The 21,680-nt window shown below is 43.3% G+C and overlaps 1 protein-coding gene across 1 annotated transcript; it reads left to right on the forward strand.

Annotated features, from left to right (window-relative positions):
• The first annotated feature begins 893 nt into the window (after positions 1–893).
• On the forward strand, positions 894–19,818 carry WDR82 (WD repeat domain 82). The gene is made up of 9 exons (XM_006044025.3): positions 894–1,234; positions 6,585–6,682; positions 9,392–9,458; positions 13,446–13,545; positions 13,975–14,091; positions 14,338–14,493; positions 14,916–14,985; positions 15,549–15,691; positions 16,959–19,818. The coding sequence occupies exons 1-9, from the start codon at positions 1,074–1,076 to the stop codon at positions 16,986–16,988; spliced, it is 942 nt and encodes a 313-aa protein (XP_006044087.1). The 5' UTR covers positions 894–1,073; the 3' UTR covers positions 16,989–19,818.
• The last annotated feature ends 1,862 nt before the right edge of the window (positions 19,819–21,680 follow it).

Consider the following 21,680-nt stretch of genomic DNA (forward strand, 5'->3'; position numbering starts at 1 on the left):
CTTTGTTGGTAATGTCTCTGCTTTTGAATATGCTATCTAGGTTGGTCGTAACTTTCCTTCCAAGGAGTTGGCCTCAATAGCTATGGTTCCCAGGCTCTAGAGCACAGACTCAATAGTTGTGGAGGACCGGCTCTGCCGCTCTGTGGCACGTGACATCCTTCCAAACCAGGGATCGAACCCGTGTCTCCTGCACTAGCAGACAGATTCTTTACTACTGAGCCACCAGGGAAGCCCAACAACGCTTTCAAAGAAGGCTTAAAGAAAAGTTGTGGGTGGTCGTCACAAGAAAGTACAACCAAATGAAAACAAATCCATCCACTTAAAATTTAGGCAATCTAACGTATAGTACACCTTAAAAAAATACAGAAGTTGAAATCTGGCTCTGTCTGTTGTGGACCAACGGTCAAAAGCTGCCAGCGATGACTCACACCCAGAACAGGCCTCCTGGGGCGTAGCCCACCTCCCCAGTACCTGCTGTCCCTGGGCCTGCGGCCGGGGATCCTGCAGGGGGCGCCTGAGTCTCTTCGCGGTGGCGAGCTCGCACTCAAGCCTGAGGCTCCGGGTCACCCGGGGCCTTGGAATCCAAGGGATAAGGACGTGGGAGACCCCTCCCCTCCCGCCCCCACAGCAGGTCGGGGAATTGCCTCTTGGGGCCACCCAGCCACGCCACTCCCTGCCGGCCGCGCTGACGTCACCGCCCCGCCTCCTCGCCTCGCGCCGCCGTTCCCGCCCCGCCCCTTTTCCCGGCTGGCACCGCGGTGAGGTTCCTCGCCCTCGGCTTCTGCCTGTCGTCCCAAGATGGCGGACACAATGAACCGGCGTCGCGCCGATTGGCCCTGAGGCGACCGTGAGGACTAACGGTCGGCAAGGCCCCGCAGTCCGGGCAGAAGAGTGTTGCTTAAGCAGGAGGAGAAAGAGGAGGAGGCGTCCCGACTGCCGGCCGCTCTCCCGCCCGCCGCCGGCGCGGCGCCCGCCCCGCCCCGGTCGGCCCCTCGGCAGCCCGCCCGTTCCCCGGGCCCCGCCCCGGCCCTGCGCCGCTGCCGCCGCCGCCGCCGCCTCAGGCAGCCGCCGCCATGAAGCTGACCGACAGCGTGCTGCGAAGCTTCCGCGTCGCCAAGGTGTTCCGCGAAAACTCTGACAAGATCAACTGCTTCGACTTCAGCCCCAACGGCGAAACGGTCATCTCGAGCAGCGACGACGACTCCATCGTGCTCTATGACTGCCAGGAGGGCAAGTGAGTGCGGCGGTGGCCTTGGGCCCGGGTCTGAGTCCCTCCCGCCCTCCGCGTCGTGGCCCTGCGCTCGCCCCGCGCCCGGGCCCGGCCCCGCGGCCTGTTTTGCACACGCTCCTGCCAGGGCCGCGTCCCCTCCGAAGCCGTCTGGGAGACCGTTTTTTTCTTAACGATGGCGATAACAATAATCATGTTTTTGTCTTGTCTGCCTTCGGTCTCCTTTCAGACCGCTTTTGCATCTCTGGCCAAACCCCACCTTGACCTTGACCTTTAAACGCCGGGTCCGCCCACCGCGGCCCCAGCTGGTAGCTTTTCCGCTAGTCGGGCTTCGTCCTCTGTGCCCGTCGGCTGTGTCCCCCTTGCAGAACCGCGGAGGCTGCTTGGCTGCCTCATTCAGCAGAGGCAGCTCCCTCTGCCCTCTGCTCGGTGACCTCGATTCAGTCCTGGCCCATCGCCGGTCCCCTGCCCCTCAGCTTCCCGCCGTGTTTCTGCCGGAAGGCCGCGTGGGTTGCAGTTGTTACCTGTCAGGATTTATTTGTTGTGCCTCTTTGGGCCCCTTGTCTTTTCCTTTCTGTTGCAAATCATTCTCTTACTCCCTCAGCCTCGGTTCCTCCGTTTATAGTTAACTTTGTAACAGCATCTGAAACTTTTCCTTTTTGCCAGACACGGACGAACCTGGCCGTCCCATCCCGACCTGAATGTGAACCTCCTAATAGAACAAAGAAAATACCGTGTAACAATTTCGTGTTTCTTCTTATACTTGTTTTTTAAATTACACCTTACAGTCCATTAGGACTTAACCACAGTTCTAAGTCTGCTCATGACATTTCTAGGTTGTCCCAAGTCCTCTGGAGACCCAACACATGTGTATCTCTGCAGAATCTTAAAAGCACAGCATTTTGCCAATTCCCCCCTTTTTCCTCAGCTCTGCCCCAGACTTGCTTTCTCCATGTCCCTTCTAAATTGTGAGCTCCTTTTTGAATCCTTGGGCTTTTCTTTACCTTCTCCAGCCTTTCCTTCAGTCTGTTTTGTTTAAACTGATGTCTTCTATAAACTTTCAGAACTTGTCTCTTCACTTCTGAATTTGGTTATTTGAGGTAATGGTCTGAACTCTATTGTTCTCCCCAATTTTTCCTATTTGGGCTGTGAAAAAGTATTATGTAACTGGCTTTGGATCTGCCTGCGGTGTGTGGAAGAGTGGCCTATAGTGGTGGTCCAGGGGGAAGAGAATTGTTAGCTGGACCAATGCTGAGTGGTGATGTATTCATTTCTGTCCAAGTCTGGCCACTTGAATTAACGTGGATTAGAGTCACGTATAAAGCTAGGGTGGAGGTAGAGGTTGTGGGGTCCTGGAGCTAGAAGAAATTTGAAGTTGAACTTGCTTGAAATGCTTAGTGCTTGTGCACAGATTAGAACCTCTCCCTGGAACTTGAGGATGGAGGTGTGTGTCTTCATTCAAAGAAAATGAAAATCGTGAAAGCATTTCTTCAGAGTTTGTCTCCAAATACGGCATAATTTCCACCCCTTAGTAGAAATGACATTGACTGGAAGTCCTTCTTGTTATAAGTAAAATATTAATTTTATAACATAATTCAGTTTATTACGGCATAATTTCCACCCCTTAGTAGAAATGACATTGACTGGAAGTCCTTCTTGTTATAAGTAAAATATTAATTTTATAACATAATTCAGTTCATTCATTCATGTAGCATTTTTGCATAATTACAAACTTGCAGAAAAGTTACACCATTGTTTCCAAGAACTCCCAGGATCCAATAATTAGTTATGTTTTGCTCTGTTTTCTTTGTCATCTCTATGTAAATGTTTATATTTACATACGTATATGTATGTGTATGTATGTGTGTGTATGTATATACATATATATATATATGCACATTTTCCCCCTGAACCATTAGATAGTAATATAGAGGTATCAAGCCCCTTTATTCTAAACACTTCAACATGGATATCTGAAGCATAAGGACGTTTTCTTATGTAACCAGAGTACAGTTATCCAAATTAGAGATGTAATATTAACACAGTAGTATACAGCACATTCTTTAAAATATTCTCATATGAATTGTGACCTTGTTTCATGGTGATCTGTGATAAGAGAGTGATCTGATAGATTGGGTTCTAGTTTGGCTTTGTGACTAGGTATGTGACATTGGTCAGATCTCTTCTCTAGCCTCAAGGAGTCCATGATCCTAAGTGATAACGTGAAGAAAAAAATTTGCCACTAGTGTAGGTCAAACCAACATTGGAAGAAAAGTAAGATTTCCTTGGAAAGCACAGTATCTGTATTAGATGGTACTAATGTTGGGAGTTTGAAAATAGCTAAAACAAAATTCTTTGTGCTTAATATTTTCTCTGTTTACTGTTCATTGACACTTTTTTTATAATGGAGTTCATCCACTGAGTGATTTTGGGGAGAGGGGAGGTGCACCACAAGACATGTAGGATCTTAGTTCCCCTACCAGGGTTCAAACCCTCGAACCCTGCATTGGAAATGCACAGTCTTACCCACTGCTGCCAGGGAAGTCCCAAATGATTTTTTTGTTTGTTTGTTTAGTATGAAAGCATACAAAGAATATTACTTGTGGTAGATGATGTGAATTTTAGAGAGAAGGATTTAATATTGTTTATTCTTACACGGTTCAGTATGTGAACCATGAACTTCCTGATGTTCAAGCTGGTTTTAGAAAAGGCAGAGGAACCAGAGATCAAATTGCCAACATCCGCTGGATCATGGAAAAAGCAAGAGAGTTCCAGAAAAACATCTATTTCTGCTTTATTGACTATGCCAAAGCCTTTGACTGTGTGGATCACAATAAACTGTGGAAAATTCTGAAAGAGATGGGAATACCAGACCACCTGATCTGCCTCTTGAGAAATTTGTATGCAGGTCAGGAAGCAACAGTGAGAACTGGACATGGAACAACAGACTGGTTTCAAATAGGAAAAGGAGTATGTCAAGGCTGTATATTGTCACCCTGTTTATTTAACTTATATGCAGAGTACATCATGAGAAATGCTGGGCTGGAAGAAACGCAAGCTGGAATCAAGATTGCTGGGAGAAATGTCAATAACCTCAGATATGCAGATGACACCACCCTTATGGCAGAAAGTGGGAAAAAAAAAAAAAAAAAAGAAAGTGAAGAGGAACTCAAAAGCCTCTTGATGAAAGTGAAAGTGGAGAGTGAAAAAGTTGGCTTAAAGCTCAACATTCAGAAAACGAAGATCATGGCATGCGGTCCCATCACTTCATGGGAATTAGATGGGGAAACAGTGGAAACAGTGTCAGACTTTATTGTTTTGGGCTCCAAAATCACTGCAGATGGTGACTGCAGCCATGAAATTTAAAAGACGCTTACTCCTTAGAAGGAAAGTTATGACCAACCTAGATAGCATATTCAAAAGCAGAGACATTACTTTGCCAACAAAGGTTCGTCTAGTCAAGGCTATGGTTTTACCTGTGGTTGTGTATGGATGTGAGAGTTGGACTGTGAAGAAGGCTGAGCGCCGAAGAATTGATGCTTTTGAACTGTGTGTTGGAGAAGACTCTTGAGAGTCCCTTGGACTGCAAGGAGATCCAACCAGTCCATTCTGAAGGAGATCAGCCCTGGGATTTCTTTGGAAGGACTGATGCTAAAGCTCAAACTCCAATACTTTGGCCACCTCATGCGAAGAGTTGACTCGTTGGAAAAGACTCTGATGCTGGGAGGGATTGGGGGCAGGAGGAGAAGGGGACGACAGAGGATGAGATGGCTGGATGGCATCACTGACTCGAAGGACGTGAGTCAGTGAACTCCGGGAGTTGGTGATGGACAGGGAGGCCTGGCGTGCTGCGATTCATGGGGTTGCAAAGAGTGGACACGACTGAGCGACTGATCTGATCTGATCTGATTCTTACCTAATACCAGAATCATAGTTTGTGCAAAGAAGCTTACCATAATATTTGTGAAAAAATGTGCATAGTCCTCTGAAATGGATGCATTAGAATCTAGCTATCAAACTAGAAAATGATATGAGGTAAAAGATTATGTTAAGCACAAAACCTTAGGTTAGTATTATTGATATATTTGAGAGAAATAGACCATATGTAATTGAAACTGAATATTTTCCTTAGACCATACCCTTTAACATTGGTTCTTCAGGCTCTGTCTTGATTATTGTAGGCCCAGTACTGAGGTAAGTAAGCTTCTCTTTCCATTGGTAGACTCAGAGTCAACTGTCTTGAGAGTAAACACATGTTCATATGCACGCTCACTCCCTCACTGTCATTCACTGGTTAACACAGTAACTACATGGCAGAACCCAGGATGGTGGACTCAACAAGGTAGCATTTAAACTGATCTTTTTATTAACTCATCTTTTGGGAAACGGTGAGAATGGGAAAATTCAGTGCATTTGGAGTGAGAAATCTTGTTTGTAAATAGGTTTAATGTAGGGAAACCCTTGATGTCAGAAAAATTGAAAGTGCAGATTGACTTCTTAAAGCTCCCTGAGTCATCTGATTGTTTAGCATCTAGGTTTCAAGAGGTTTTTACATTGAGAGGGTGAACTTCTTTTCCATAAATTCTCGGTAAACAGTAGTATAGGATTTATGAAATCCTCCTGTACATAAATGTAGAATATTATGAAGTTTTTGATAAAATATTTTGATGAGATCAGTTTCGGCTTGATCTTTAAGATTCTGTAGAAGAAGATAACATTTAAGGAACTTCAACAAATAGACTGATAACCTCAAGCTTAGAAATAAGCGATTTTACGTCTAAGTAAAGAGAAAAGAACTAATGACTAGTTTTGATATAGAGAGTTAGGTTTGTCTTATAAAAGGCTCAGTATGTGCTTTGGAACTATAAGATAGAGAGGATGGAAATACTAGGTTATATTAGGAAAGGCAGTTTTACACCTGGTTTCAGTTTTGATAAATCATTTCTTGAAGAAAGAGCATCTTTCCAAGTGAATGGCTTATGTTCTGGCCTCACTGGTGTAACATATTCCCATTTTCCTCCTTCTTGTAAGTTATGGATTGTTTTGTGTGTCTTTCTTCTCAAATAGATGTACTACTTCTCAAAGCTTACTTGTGAACACTGTAGTAAAGGCCGATTTGAGCCGTCAGATTTACTTCTACTTCCTAACTTTGGCATTTGGTTCAGGCTGTTGCCCTTGATTGATTCTGTTTATTTCCTCCCTTTTTGGAAGAAATTCTGTTTCTTTTCAGTGTTAGGACTTACCAAGAATCTTCACCCTTCCCACATCATTCAAGTGCTTCTCTTTACATGAAGATACTAGATTTTGGTGTTGGAAGATTTTGATGGTTTTCTTTCTCTGTCCATTTCCTCGGCAGACCAAAGAGAACCCTGTACAGTAAGAAATATGGCGTGGATCTCATCAGATACACTCATGCAGCAAATACAGTCGTTTACAGCTCTAACAAAATAGACGGTAAGCAAGCTTCTTTTTAGCAAGTTAATGGTCATGATTACCTTTGTTAGGTAAGGTTTATGGAACCTTTGTGACCGCTTATGTTTGTTTATAGTTATTTTAAATTTTCCTGTGGTATTTGCTGTGCTAACATCATTATGACTGAAGAGATGCTGGAAGCAAGCCATTAGTACTTTTGAAGGACTTGAAACTGAGTAAGAAAGTTTTCTAGTTTAGGGTGGGGAGTGGAAATAGGAAGCTACGAATTGTATTTACCGTTTGTGCTTCTTGAAACTTGAAAGAATACTTTTAGAAGAAATAAAAGGAAAGAACACTTGACACACAGCAAGTGTTAAACAGTGCTGCCTTCCTGTTCAAAATAATACAGCTTTGAGAAAAGTTTTCACAGATACTTTCAGGTATGGTAGTTTAGTAGACCTTAGGAGAGTTTTTGTATTGTCCAAACTATTGATGGTCTGTGTCACAAAGGACAATATACTGACCTTAGTTTTCTTTGATTCCAGGGACATTTTTGATCTGAATTTTATCCCCCTTTCCATTTATTTACTTATTTAAATTTTTTGGCCATACCATGTGTGCAACATGTGGGATCTTAGTTCCTCCATCAGGAATCAAACCTGTGTACCCTGAATTGGCAGCGCAGAGTCTTAACCACTGCCACTCCAGTCTTAACCACTGGACTCCCTTTCTTCTTTAAATAAAGTTAATGCCTTTGAAGAATAATAGTTATTTTTCAAATTTAAAACTTGTGAATTCTTTCTCTAATAAAGGATCTTTGTTTTTACTGCTTTTCCTCTGTGATAGGTCATTCTCAGTTGACAGGTCATCTTGGAATTGAGCTATAACACTTTCATGTTAGGACTGGGGTTTTTTTTTTAAATCTCACTGACTTATTGATTATTTCATTTTTAGCAGTAAGATTTTTCTAATGTCATTCAACAAAGTTTGCTTAGACTGCTATTTTGGTTATGCATATCTCAGAGCAGATGAGTAGAAGTTGTTTTGGTTGGTTTTTTTTTTTTATGAGAATTCTGTACTTGATTTTTAGTAAGTATATTGTTTGTACTTTTCATGCCTTTATTTCAGAAGTGGTTTTCTAAGTAAACAGTGCAATTGATACTTTTGGACAAGAATATAAAACAGGATTTTGAGGAAATATATCTCTGTGATCATCTGAATGAATGGTGTTTCTCCTGTTGGGGTGTTTTTCTGGGTGATTAAATGAGAATGCTCCAAATATGGTGCAAGATGAGGCAAATGTGTAGCACTTGCAGCTTTGCTGCCAGGCCTCTGCTGTGAGGACGTTGCCTTTCCTGTTTCGAGCACATCCTGAGGAGTTGCTCCAACGCTTCGTATCCTTTTGCCTGATTCCAGGCTGAGGTAGTAGTTTGTACAGTTTGAGGGTCTATGATACCACCCGGTACAGGAGATAACTGTACAGGCCACTGCCTTGCCGGGAACAGTGCGCCAGCTACCGAGTGGGGCGGAGACGATGGCGACGCCCTGCCCACCTCTGGGAGACCAGGTAATGGGGAAGGGTTCTCTTCTGTTCAGGGCCCGTGAGGAGTTCCTCGCAGTAGAACAGTCAGGAATACTTTACAGTTGTCATTTGAGAACTTTGAAGGTGTATTCAAGGAAGCTGTTTAGTTTTGTGCCTTTTTCCCTCTCCCAGGTTAAATTCCCTGTTATTAGTACTCCTGTAAACGCGTGGAAAGAATTTGTGCTTTCAACCTTTTTGTTCCTGTATACTGTTTGCCTCCATAATGTTCTTTCTGTCCTTTCCTTTTCTGTATTTTGGCCCTATTGCCTATTACATTTTTCAACAATTGTTTCTTATTCCTAGTCTTGTCAGAAGCATGGTACTTTCCAGTTCTATTCTTTATGGAACTTCATTCCCTTCCCAGCACCATCGTATTTTATTTTACTTTTTCAGAAGGAATGATTTGGGTGTTGAGTACTTTTCTTATTTTCTGCAAGCACTGATCTCTGATGACTCCTTTCTTTGATCCTGTAAAAATCTCAGTGCTGTGAACTGGACTTGGTATAGTTTATGACTCTGATGTTTAAATATCTTGCAGTCTTTTTAATCTGAATTTTCTCATTTCTTCTTTTGGCCACTTTCTAACTCACTTCTCTGTATAAGGGACCATTATAGTTGGTTAATTAGAAAGGGAGTAGAACTTTACTTCTCTTTGCATTTTATTTCATTTTAATGTAAATTGTGTATTCAGTTTACATTCAGATGAGGTGAAGGTTGGGTTGACATGCTGTTGGAGAATGCTGGAGAAAAATATGCCAGAGTCCAGCCTGATCCAGAGCTCAGTATGGTTGTTTAGTTCTTCGAGCCTGTTTCGTCAGTAGCCATATGTTTTTCTTTAAGGTTTGCATTCTGTGGGTACTGAAACTGTTGTGAGGTTTTTTTTGGGGGGTGGGGCATATTTGCAGGATAATTTACATTGTAACTATGCAGAAGCCAAAGATTGGTAACAACAATGATTTTTAAACATAGCTCTATATGCTTTCAGCTTGAGAACTCTGCTTTTGAGTTACGTGAAAACTCAAGTGCTGTGGAAAGGAGTTATTCACTATTGTGCATTCAAACTTTGCTTAAATAATGGAGAACAATGAATTCTTTTACCTTGTCTTTTCAAGATGAAAACGCAAAGTAAATTATTATTTAAAAATAATAGGATATTTGTCTTCTTTCAGATACTATTCGTTACCTGTCATTGCATGACAACAAATATATCAGGTACTTTCCTGGACATAGCAAAAGGTAAGACACAGGTGTTAAAAAAAAAGTAAATAGGTTATCCAGAGAAGAAATGAGTGGAGAGATTTTATTAGTGAAATGAAGCTAGTTTCTCACTGCCGCTTGGCATATCTCTTAAGTCTTCTCTTGTCAACCCTTCCTAAACAGTGAGCTCTAGATTAATCAAGGTTGTTGAGGCAGGGGTAGGACTTCATGGATAAACTGAAACCTCAGTTAAAACATTAATAGGAAAAATGTGGACTAAAGATATTCAGTGGAAACCTATATAGTAAAAATTGCATTTGGCATTTAGAGATCTCAAATATCAGACATCCCTTAATGAAAGGACAGTTTACATGTCTGAGGCTTCCTGTATAGGTGGCCCCCATTTCAGCATGCCCCTCCTCTACATAAACATGTTCCATATGAAGATCTTCATGAGAATGCAAAATTAATAAATTGTCCTTTGTTACTTTTTGAAAGTTAAACTTCTTTTCCTTATTCAGTTTCATAATGCAGGTTGTTTGTCTCTTATCCCAATTCTCCTAGTATTTTTCCTCTGGTTTTTCAAGTTTGGGTTGAATGTTATACACAATTTCCCTTGGATGCTATTTTAATCACTGGTACTTTTCTTTGCAAATGTACAGTAATCCAACATGGAGTGGTTCAGAGCCCTGATAAGAGGTGGGCGGAGAACACCCTGTTTACAGTGGCACTTGTGATTGGGCTGGGCGTTTTCTTTGTTGCTGAACATAAGAGGTGGCAATTGTTGGTTACTGTGTAGTTCAGACAAAGAATGGCTTGTGACTAGTAGATGTTTTTGTTTGTTTGTTAAATTAATGTTCACAAACATATTGTCTGTAATTGGGAGTTGATGGCAGTTGTTTGAAACTGTCCAATCTTACCACTTGCCCAATTTCTTGACCTCCTGATTCTTAATAGATAACTTTGTCCCTCTTTTGTGAGAAAGTCAAAGCCATCCAAATTGAGTTCTTTTCAACTTCTGTCTTTTCCACCTAAATTCCTCTCTTCCTTAGAAACCTTTCCCTGAGAAAGAAGTAGTTTTTTTTCTTCCTTGAGAAAAACAAACCCTCTCTACTTTCTTCCATCTCCTTTGCTGCCTACAGACTTTCTTACCTTGAATTTTTTGGTTGAGAATATCACCCACTTCTTTTCACTGTCAGACATAGAAGAAGAATCTGCATATTCCCATCTCTACCTCCTCACATTCATTCACTGTTTAATTCTCTCATCCAAGCCAAACTGTTTGCTCCCCTTTCCCTGCTGCCTCCAGGTAAAATACACTGCCTGGGGCTTGCTTTGGCACTCAGCCTCTCAGTAAAGCTTTTTTTTCCCCCCCTTTGGCTTTCCATCTTGGTTCTGTTCTTTATATTCTTGGACTCTCTTTCTCCTTTAACTCTGAAGTAAGCAAGGTTCTACCCTAGCTTTTTTCTCTTCTTCTTGGTATTTTCTCAGCTACCTCCATCACTGATTTCATTCACCTCAGATGGCTTCCCAAATCAGTATTTTCAGCCCAAGATTTTCAGACTGGACTTCACACCTACAGGTTTTATACACATCTCTGTAGGTCTCTGACAGATCTGATACTCCATCCTTCGTTAAATTCCTTGGGCCAGTCCCTCTGCCTGCCTTACGTTTTTCCATCGTCTCTCCTAGCTCTCCCAACTCACAGCCTCTGCTGTCTGTTCACTGCTTTTTCCCTGCCTTCACATTCAGTGAGCTGTTAAATCCTGTTGACACCCTAGGTTTAACCTCATGTGTCACTTTCCTCCATACTTACTCCTTTGCTTATGTCCTTGCTCAGGTAAATTACTGTCAAATCCTAATCTCCCCACCACTCACTATCCTGCTTCTGCACTCTGGTGTTTTTTTTTTTTACAGTTCTGACCACTTCACAGCCTCCATCAAAAAACCTTGGAGTCAGGTTCTTTTCTGTCTGACCCGTTTTCCCAGTGTCATCTCCCGCCAGTCCAGTTGAGGTGAACTCTTGCGCTGCTTCCTGAACTGCCTCATGCCTTCTCCTATCTGGCATCTTCCAGAAAGACCACTCCCATTGAAACCCTATTCAACACAGGTGTAGCTGCTTCCGGAAAGCCTTCTCTGACCCTCTCTTGGAATTGTCTGGGCTAGACAGTTAAGCTTTCTTAGAGTGGAAATCTTGTTCCTCCTTGCATTCCCTGTGCCTCTTAACAGAGCCATATGCCAAGGTAGACTTCCCCTGAACTTCTGACCTGAATATCGGGATATAAAATTACATGTCCATATTCATTCTCCTCACTCTGTTTTATTACCGCCTCAGCATTCCCAGGAAATTTTGGCTTATAGTATCTTTAAAATTTTTAAGTTGATGATCTAAGTGCAAATGTTAATTTAGTTATGCTGGAAGATTTGGAGGGGTGGGTGGCGGGGAAAGTACATTTTCTCATTTTCTGTTCATGGCACACATTTTAATTCTTTCTCATGGAACCAAAACCTCCTGAACCCCTTTCAGTGTCATCTAAAATTTGAACTTCCTCTATTTCTACAGTTAAAAAATCCACTCACAAATGAGTTGTGTGACTTAATCACCTTATTTTTTAACTTCAGATTTTTCTTTGTCAAAATGAAACAGTACACCACCATCATTTCCTCTGCAATCTTCACTTATGACACCCACTCTTTTGTCTATGAAGTGTTTTTTAGCCAAGCCAGAATGTGGAGCTGCTCTTCCATAACACCCAGAAGGAAGCACCATCTGAGTGTCCATTTTCACAAGGGCTTCCTCAAGAACCCCCCTGGTTAGGGCTCTGGCATGCTCCAAGAGGCAGGTAAAGCAGAGTCACATGCTGTCCTTCTCCATAGGCTGGGCCCAAATGCTGGGGACATGGTGGGTATCTTCAGTGCAGAGCATGGCAGAGCAAGAACATGAGCAGAGGGGAAAAGAGAGCCCAGATGAGGCCTTGGAAGAAATATTTTTCAGCGAGTGATTCTTAACAGTATAACCATAAAAGGGGACCCATATCAGAAACATAGCATAGGCTGTTAGCGCAGGCCTGTGGCTCTCCGTAGGTATGACGCTCAAACTATCAACCTCACCATCACCTAGGAACATGTTAGAAACATAGATTGTCAGACCTATTGGACCCACAAATCTCTAGTTAAGGAATTTTTTTATTAATAAATTGAGATATAGTTCAATACCATAAATTCATCCTTTTAAAGTGTACAATTCAGTGGTTTTTAATATATCCACAGAGTTGGGCAACCATCACCACAATATAATTCCAGAACATATTCATCACCCCAAACAGAAACCCTGTATCCATTAACACTCCCCATTTCCCATCTTCCTAGCCCCTGGCAGCAACTAATCTACTTTCTATCTAACCTTTTTAACTTTCATGCATGTTTAATATGAATAAGTGATTTCATTTCTTTTTATTACCAAGTAATATTCCTATGTGGTGATAACACATTTTGTTTATCCATTTATTAGGTGATGGACATTTGAGTTTCCACTTTTTAGTAGTCATGAATTATGCTATTATGAACACAGACGCATGGGGATTTTTCTTTTTGACATATGTTTTCCTGTTTCTTGGGTGTATACCTAGCAACGGAATGTTTACCTTTTTGAGAAAGTGTAGAACTTTTTCAAAGCAACTGTACCATTTTACATTCTTACCAGCAGTGTATCAGGATTCCAGTTTCTCCACATCCTCACCCACACTTGTTATCTCTCTTTGATTTTTGCTTTGCTAGTGGGTATGAAGTGGTATCTCATGATTTGATTTGCATTGGAATCATATATTTTTATGTTGTAGCTTTAAGTTGCTTTTTAAATTATACTAATTGCCTTTGATTATTCCAGATTGCTTGTGTATGCCTGTTTCTTAAAATAACATTCTTAGGAGAACATATATATAGGGAGGCAGGCCAAGTGGTTTAGAGTTCATATACAATTATTGCAGATACTTTGCTTCAACTACTATTTATCTTGATGCATTGCAGGGTGGTGGCCTTGTCCATGTCACCTGTGGATGACACTTTCATTTCTGGGTCTCTTGATAAGACCATTCGGCTCTGGGATCTCCGCTCTCCTAACTGCCAGGTAATGTTGCCTCACAGTTACACTTTAAGTGTTTTCTGTGGTAAGCACTATCATGAGTGCTCCCTCTCAAGGAAGGGGGAAAGCAGTGTTTTCTTTCTGGAATCCCAGAGTCTTTAAATTTTGGAGAAAATCTTTTCCTGGTAGGTGACTGATAATTGAGTTAATACCTTAATCCAGTGCATATTTATTATGATCCATGCCTTAGTGTTTTAAAGGCAGTTTTCCTGGAGACTCTGAACTGTAGATATTAGATTTCAGAGATTTGTTTTTATTTGAATTCAGTATCTGTAAAATCGTACAGTTAGAGTTGATCTGAAATGAATTGCATGGAGACCTATTTTTTTAAAACTTCATTTTAGTTAGTTTTATGTTTGTTTTTTGTAGAATCCTGGGTTTATTAACTTTTAAAAAAATTTTCTTTTGTCTTAGGGTCTCATGCATCTACAGGGCAAGCCAGTTTGTTCTTTTGATCCAGAAGGATTAATTTTTGCCGCAGGTGTCAATTCTGAAATGGTCAAACTTTATGATCTTCGCTCTTTTGATAAGGTAAATCTTTGAATCTTTGAACTGTCTTGATACTATGGAAGTTTTGAAGGGTGAGATGGACGTTGAAGAGCCTTTTTCTACACTAGAAGAGGTATGTGGTAGATCTTAGAAAGCATCAGAGCAGTACTTAATCCTCTACTTTCCCTAGTCCCAAAGGAATCTAAAGGGATAGAATGAGATTTGGCTCTGGCAGAAAGAATGATTGATGTGCCTTGGGCCTGAGGCTGCTGTCTTTTTCTTTTGCAGGGGCCATTTGCAACATTTAAGATGCAGTATGATCGGACTTGTGAGTGGACAGGACTTAAGTTCAGCAATGATGGCAAGCTCATCCTCATCTCCACCAATGGCAGCTTCATCCGTCTGATCGATGCATTCAAGGGAGTGGTGATGCATACATTTGGGGTGAGCTGACAACTTTTGAGCTCTCTCTTTTTTTTTTTTTCCTCTTCCAATGTTCTTACCTTTTTTCTATGGTCATCCCTTCTGAGAATTATGTTAGCTAGTTGATGGAGACCAGCAGTTGTCCTTGGTTAAAGGCATGGACTGACATTTTCTTCTTGCACATGACATTATTTCTCTTGGATTCTGAGACATTTACTTCTCAGTGGCTCAAGTTTGGTGTTTAGATATATAATAATTCCTAACCATAAACATTTTCTAGCTCCCTTGAACATGCAGTTGGGAGTGAATTAATTGTAAAGGGTGGTAGCCAAGTCTGGCACCTTGGTAGCACTGTGCATTGAGAAGGTGTATGTGGGGTCAGTGTTTGTAGGCAATTATTTTTTGTTAATGGCACTGTAACGAGTATTGCTTTTATTTTTTAGGGTTATGCTAATAGCAAGGCTGTCACATTGGAGGCCTCGTTTACTCCAGACTCCCAGTTTATTATGATTGGTAAGCTTCCTTTATCCCCTTTGGGGGTTATTTCTCTGTTACAGTGCATTATGTTATTTTTGCTGGTTATAACTAATTAAGAAACCATTTATTATCCTCTTGATAGAAATTTCCAGATTTCTGTTTAGCACATTATGTCAAAGATATTGTGTCTTTAAACTGTCCTGGCTTTGCATGTCTTTACTGGGGATGGGCGTTAATGATGGTCTTCTCCTGGACCAGCATAGAGTTAAGTTCTGTAAGCACTGTCTTGCTGATAGTAGCAACTTCCTGTTGTAACCTTGCGTTGAATCACCTTAGTGTAGATGTTTGTAGGGTGATCGTATTTAGCCCCCTTTTTAAATGAGAAAACTGAAGTTAGAGGGGAAATGGCTTGCCTGAGAATAGAGTCTAGATCAGTTCCTAAAGTGTCTTTTCTTCACTGTCTTTACTCCTCCTGCATTTCTGCTGATGGCTGGGTCCTGAAGGTTGGCCGCTTTCCAGATGTCAGTCCGTGTCTGTTTGCCGCTTGTCTTTGTAGTATGTCTTGAGCTGTTGTTACATGCCTTGATCTTTCTCTTCAGGTTCGGAGGATGGCAAGATCCATGTGTGGAATGGAGAGAGTGGTATAAAAGTAGCTGTATTGGATGGCAAACACACAGGCCCCATTACCTGTTTGCAGTTCAACCCCAAGTTCATGACCTTTGCCAGCGCTTGTTCTAACATGGTATGTGAACAGCAGGAGATGTCCTCCGAGTAGGGGCCCTCTTCATTTGGGGTAGGGTCCTTCCGTGAGCACAGTGAGTTTTAAGTAGGCACAGTTACAAGCAGCCATGTTCATGTTTCTCAGCTGCTGGCCTCCCTGTTTCGCCTCTGTTATCTGATCTGTGATTGGGCTGGCTTTGCACTTTTACTTTTCTTTCCATGATCTGGGATCACTTCTGAGGTCCTAGGAGATCTTTGGTCAGCTCTGGCTCCTGGTTTTATGTCCAGACTACCTGAAGCTATGCCTCATAGTTTTTTGGTTTCTTAAAACTCTTTGAGTCAGCCTTTTGTGGCTGCAAACTTCAGTTTTTCCATTCCTCTCAGATTATGCTGAGTTCATTAGAAATTCTTAGTTAATCACAGCTCACCACTTAGAATTTTCTCCAGGCCCCTGTCTCCTCCTGGACAACATGAGCAAAACAAAGTAGCAGTGAATCTCAGCCTCCTATTTCCTCTTGGCATCTCCTAAACCTGTCTGGAGAAGGCGATGGCACCCCACTCCAGTACTCTTGCCTGGAAAATCCCATGGACGGAGGAGCCTGGTAGACTGCAGTCCGTGGGGTCCCTAAGAGTCAGACACGACTGAGCGACTTCACTTTCTCTTTTCACTTTCATGCATTGGAGAAGGAAATGGCAACCCACTCCAGTGTTCTTGCTTGGAGAATCCCAGGGACGGGGGAGCCTGGTGGGCAGCCGTCTATGGGGTTGCGCAGAGTCGGACATGATTGAAGCGACTTAGCAGCAGCAAACCTGTCTAGGTATTGGGGTATGAGGCATTTCATTACTAGCCTACTCAGAATACATTGCTCCATCTCGTTTTCTTTTTAACTAAGAAAACTGTCCAAAAAAAAATGTGGCAGAGCCATTCAGTCCAACCTCTTTTGTTATTTATAGCTCCTGAATGAGAGGGCCTGCCTGAGGTCACATGTAGGTTAACAGTGAAGCCAGACACCCACCTCCCAGAGAGTACTATTTTTTTAAACACTGGACCTCTGTGATGGAACTTAGTGTTGGAGGGAAAAAGAACTAGCTTACTTTCACATAGACTGGGGAGTGTTTCTCTGTTTATAGATTGCCAGTCAGTTGGTCAGGAGGGAGGGCCACCAGCCATAGCTGCTTCAACTTTAGGGTTGGGCGCCTTGATGGTGGGGGAGGGGTAAGAAAATCCTTCAGCATTGAGGAGAGAAGCTTGGTTTCTTAGAGTTGACTCATGTTCTTCTTTCATCCAGGCCTTCTGGTTGCCCACCATTGATGACTGACCTGCATGGTGCTTGGCTGTTTTCTGTACAGCGAGGGTGGCAAGTAGGAAAAAACTCAGAGGGGACTAAGATAATAGTGGGATTGGATCATTTGACTGGGCTGGAGAGCATCCTTCCACATGGCCTTCCCAAGAATGTGCTGTACATCTGCTCAAAAGAAAAAAGTTACTTTGCCGAACTTCTTCAAAAGGACTCTTGGTGTGGCCGACTCAATCGGGACTCAGACTTTCCAGCTGTCACTGCACCGAGCTCCTCCAGAGGAGTGACCAGACTTGTGATGAGGGTATAGTGGGCCCTCGAGACGCCTTCAGTTTTGAATGTATTTGCTGCTGAGGAGTCAGTGAAGTTGTTCTTTCTGCACATCCCTTCTCCCACCCCCATAAATGCATGGGAAGCCACAGTTCTGATTTTGAGATGCTAGGGCAGTTTAGTGCCCCTTGCCCTCACCCTGCATGTCTTGTTACTGGGTCTCCCTGTGTTATTGTGGCATTATCCACAACCGTTGCATTACTTAGGTGCCAAACATTTACAGAAGTAAGTCTCCATGTATTTTAGGGTCAGAAAGGGACAGATACAGAAGGACCTTGCTTTCCAGAAGTCTTGCCAGTTAGTCATGTGAAGGTGGGTGACCTGACCATGCCTCAGGCTCTGGGTAGGCGAAGGATCAAACCTGAAAGGGAGGGAGGAGTGGGAGCAGGTGAATTCCTGGGGCTGGGAGGTCTAGCAGCAGCTTGGTGTGGTCCCCTGTCATCAACACAAATCCGCGGTCCTTCTGGGTGCCTGCCAGGTTTGATTGTGTATGAAAGCAAGGTGGGCGTCTGTTTTTGTGCATGAGCTCCATCACGCGTTCCTGTGGGCCAGTATTGTGGAGTGAGTCCGAGCTGTTTACATTGATGCCTTCCCTGCCCACCGCAAGTTGTGTACATAGTCTCCAGATGATCCTGCCCCTTGCCCAGCTCCCAACATGGGGCTGGCCTAGGCCTGTGTTATATTTAGCCTTTTTATATATGGACTTGGGATTCTGTTGTTTGTATTTTAGCACAGTGTGTGTACACCTTCATTTAAATATATCGTGTGTGTGCATACATATATACATATATATATGTATGCACATATATATATATATATATATTTTAAAAGTATCAAAGAGTTCAGCTGAAGGAGATGAAGTCCCATGCCCCCAGAGAAAGACTGCATCCTTGCTAAAAGTGTTTGCCACAAGTGTTAGTGAGTCTTCCCTATTAACCTTTTTCCCTTCAGGAGACTAAACAAAAGCAAAGCTTTTGAGTGTTTGCTGTCCCCATGGCAGCTAAGTGAGGGTCTTGGAATGACTGCTTTGTGTTCCTCAAGTCGCACTTTGGGGCCTTCTCTGCAGTATTAGCCCCTTTTTTGCCCAGTGATGCTCTGTCTGCGCCTGTATGTGTGTGACAGTCACTTCTGCATGCCTTTTGTGTCTGGCTTCTAGCATTTGGGGACAGGATGCTGGAACCAGAGCATTTTCAGCTTGTCTGAGGCTTCTTTGCCAATTACAGGTCACTCCTGTTTACCTGGTATGTCTGCTTTCTTGCTGCTTTTCTTTGCCTTGTTTTGGGGAGGCTTCCTGATCGGGGTTGAGATGAGCTGCAGATAGCTCATTACCTTTTCCCCTGCCTGGCCTTCTTAGAGCAGGACAAGTGGCATATTATTTCACCAAGTTCCCAAACATATAAGCGAGTAACACATTCCCTGCAGACCCAGAAACAGGCCCAACAAGGTTATGTTTGACTTGCCCAAGAGTACCTACCCACTGGTGGGGAAAGCAAGCCATTACTCTCGCCATTCAGCAGCAGGAATAGGCTGTGAATTGCTAGCAGTTACTGTTTTGTTTTCTTTTGCTTTTTTAGCAGTTACTTTTTGGTTTGTTCCTCAAATTTAAGGGCAAGGGGCATACATCTTTGCCAGACATAGACTGGAATCTACAGTTTCTGCAGTGCCACACTATAAAGCTCTGCATTCTCAGAGTGGAGAGACTTTTAGAAACCAAGTGATCTGAACTATTAACTGCCCACCCCTGGCTTTCCAGGGTAGAAAATTCATGGTAGGAATAACTGTTCAGAGAGAGTACTTGGAACTGTAGGTTAACAAGAAGGCCTGCGTAAGTGACGTATCTGTACCCAGAGCAGCCACCATACATGACTTGTCTGTCCGAAGGAAAATGATTTGTATTGAGATCCTGTGTGTCTGAAGCAGAGGCAGCAGGTCCTTTGAAAATATGCACTGCACTGCTTCTGTTTATGGGGACCTGTGGCTGCAGAGCCAGCTCCTGAGTTGGGAAGGAAAGGGAAAGATGCAGCTGGAAGTAACCGAAGATGATGCAGTGGTGGAAATAAGGCAGAATTAAGGGAGGAGTGTCTGTGAGTCAGAGACCCTGAGGAACACCAGGGCTGCTAAGACACCTTCAGTGGGAGCCGAGGTGCATAAGTTCTCCCGGGGAAGGGGGGCGCACCAGGCTCTCCAGAGTCAGGGCCAAAGCCACTGATTTATATGTGACAGTGACACTGCACTGCTCAACCACCAGCCAGTGGGGTATTTGTTTTTTTAGAAAAAAATGTAACTTGCAGTCATAATTAATGCTTATTAAGAAAAATCTGGGAATTTTAAAAAGAATCAGTTTACCACCCAAATGTTACCACTGCTAATCTTTTGGTGTTAAGTGTTCCTCTAGACATTTCTGTGCATATAGATTTTTGGTGTGTTTACATAGTTGTTATTCTACTGTATATACAATTTTATGTCCTTTTTGTACTTAACATATAAACATTTTTTTCCATGTTATCTGTCTTAGACAGAATTTTACGGCTGCAGCCTCTTCCGTTGAGTTTTCATAGCACTGTTTGCCTTGTTCTCAGAGTTGGAGGGCATGGGGGTGGGTTGTCCCCTGTCAGTCCTCCTGGCTCATACTGGGACTCACTGTAATGCTGTGGACAAGTTGTTGGGCTTGCTGGGACTGCCTCTGGTAACTAAGGCCTGTGGGCTGGTGGGAGGAACCCTATATCAAGCTCCCAATGCACAGCAGTCTGGGTCCCTCAACCCCCCATTCTAATAAGCAGCAGTAGGCCAGAAATGAGTGACCCAGAAAAGGCAGGCCTGAGTCAACCTTGAGATCCTCAAAGGCTGTATCTGGTGTATACCTCAAGCTGCCTTTCATCCCCACTGTTAACCTCAACCCTTGATCAGTTGGCAACCTCTAGCTGGAATAAGGTTCATCCTGCTAGGCACTAGGTTGTGGGGGGGGAGGCAAGTATAGTGGAAATAAAATTCTGGTAGAAGGCCTGGCCTGTTCCTTGGTAACCCACTGCCTGGCCAGTGAATTCGCAACTCACTAGTAGCGTGGCATCCTCAGCTGCAATACCGTGGGCCTGCCACTTTGCCCCTGGTCATTAGAGGTTGACCAAAGGCTCTGGAGGGCAGCAGAGGGAGCGTCAGCAGGCCACGCACAGGCTGTCAACACGACTGCTCAGGGAGGAGGAGGTCCCCCTCCTCACGGCCTGCCATGAGGGCTACTGCGGTTTTTGGCTCTGCTGAGAGACATGAACACGCAGGTGACCGTGGCTGCCTTTGCAGTGGTCACTTCGGTCGGTTTGGCTTGTTTGCAGTTGAGAGACCTACCGTTGCCCACTTCCTGGGCTTCAGCCTTGTGATGTGAGAAGCAAAGCAGACTGTGGGCGAGCTGGCTGAGTAGTTGACATGGGTAGTGGGTTGGCAGGCACAGGATACCGCTTACAAAGCTTTGCTGGGGGCAGGGGGGAGTGGAGGGTGGGGACTGCTGAAGAAATAGGAAGTAAAACTGCAGGGCGGTAGGGCACAGTTGTGCATGCCAGATGTCTTACTAGAGTCCTGGAGAGGGTGCCCAGAGCTGCTGGGGCTAACCACAGTTGGTCATGACCCAGCTGTGGACAGAGGTAGGCCCATAAGTGCAGGGCTATGGAATATGACAGTAAAAAGTGAGTAATTTCATAGTTTATCCTATCTCTTCCCTAGAGAACTTGTAGGAAATGGAGTCTAAAGTGAGTTAATGGGCAGAAAAGGAGGTCTGGGAGCCTCCCCAGTGTGTTAAATAAACAAGTTTCACCATCATATTGGGGCTTAGTGGTCCTTGTCCTTTCTGGCTGCAGTTTAAGGCTGTGAGTTGCCTGGTAAGAATTATCTCAATTGTAAATCAAAGTACGAGTAGATGAGGGAGGAGTTAGATAAGGCTGAGGTTATGAAATTCAACAAATACTAAGCATCTGAGCCTTGGCCAGTGCTGGATGATAAAAAGGGGTCTTGTGAGGAAGTTGAAGAACTAAACTACGCATCAAATAGCAAGCTCTGGAGCCCCAACTAACTTGTCTCCAGTCAGTAAGTCTAGCTTTATTCTAAATTTACTGTAAACTTTATATTAAAACTACTATAATTTGCATTTTTTAAAAACCCAAAGGCATTCCCTCTGGTACCTCAAGCCCAGAACTCACAGCCAGCAGTGGGGACCCTCCCTTCTGTTCTCCCGGGCAGCAGTTTTCTCACTGGGGCTCATCCCAAGCTGGGAACTAGGGAGGCTGCAGAGAAAACAGTGCTGATTATAGGAAATTTGTAAGGTGGAGCTAAGGCTAAGACTGATTTTTTATTTTAGAAGAGAACGAGAAAAAGCAAAAAGTGTACTATAATGCCGAG

The sequence above is a fragment of the Bubalus bubalis genome, chromosome 21 (assembly GCF_019923935.1).
Source record: "Bubalus bubalis isolate 160015118507 breed Murrah chromosome 21, NDDB_SH_1, whole genome shotgun sequence".
NCBI classification, from domain to species: domain Eukaryota; kingdom Metazoa; phylum Chordata; class Mammalia; order Artiodactyla; family Bovidae; genus Bubalus; species Bubalus bubalis.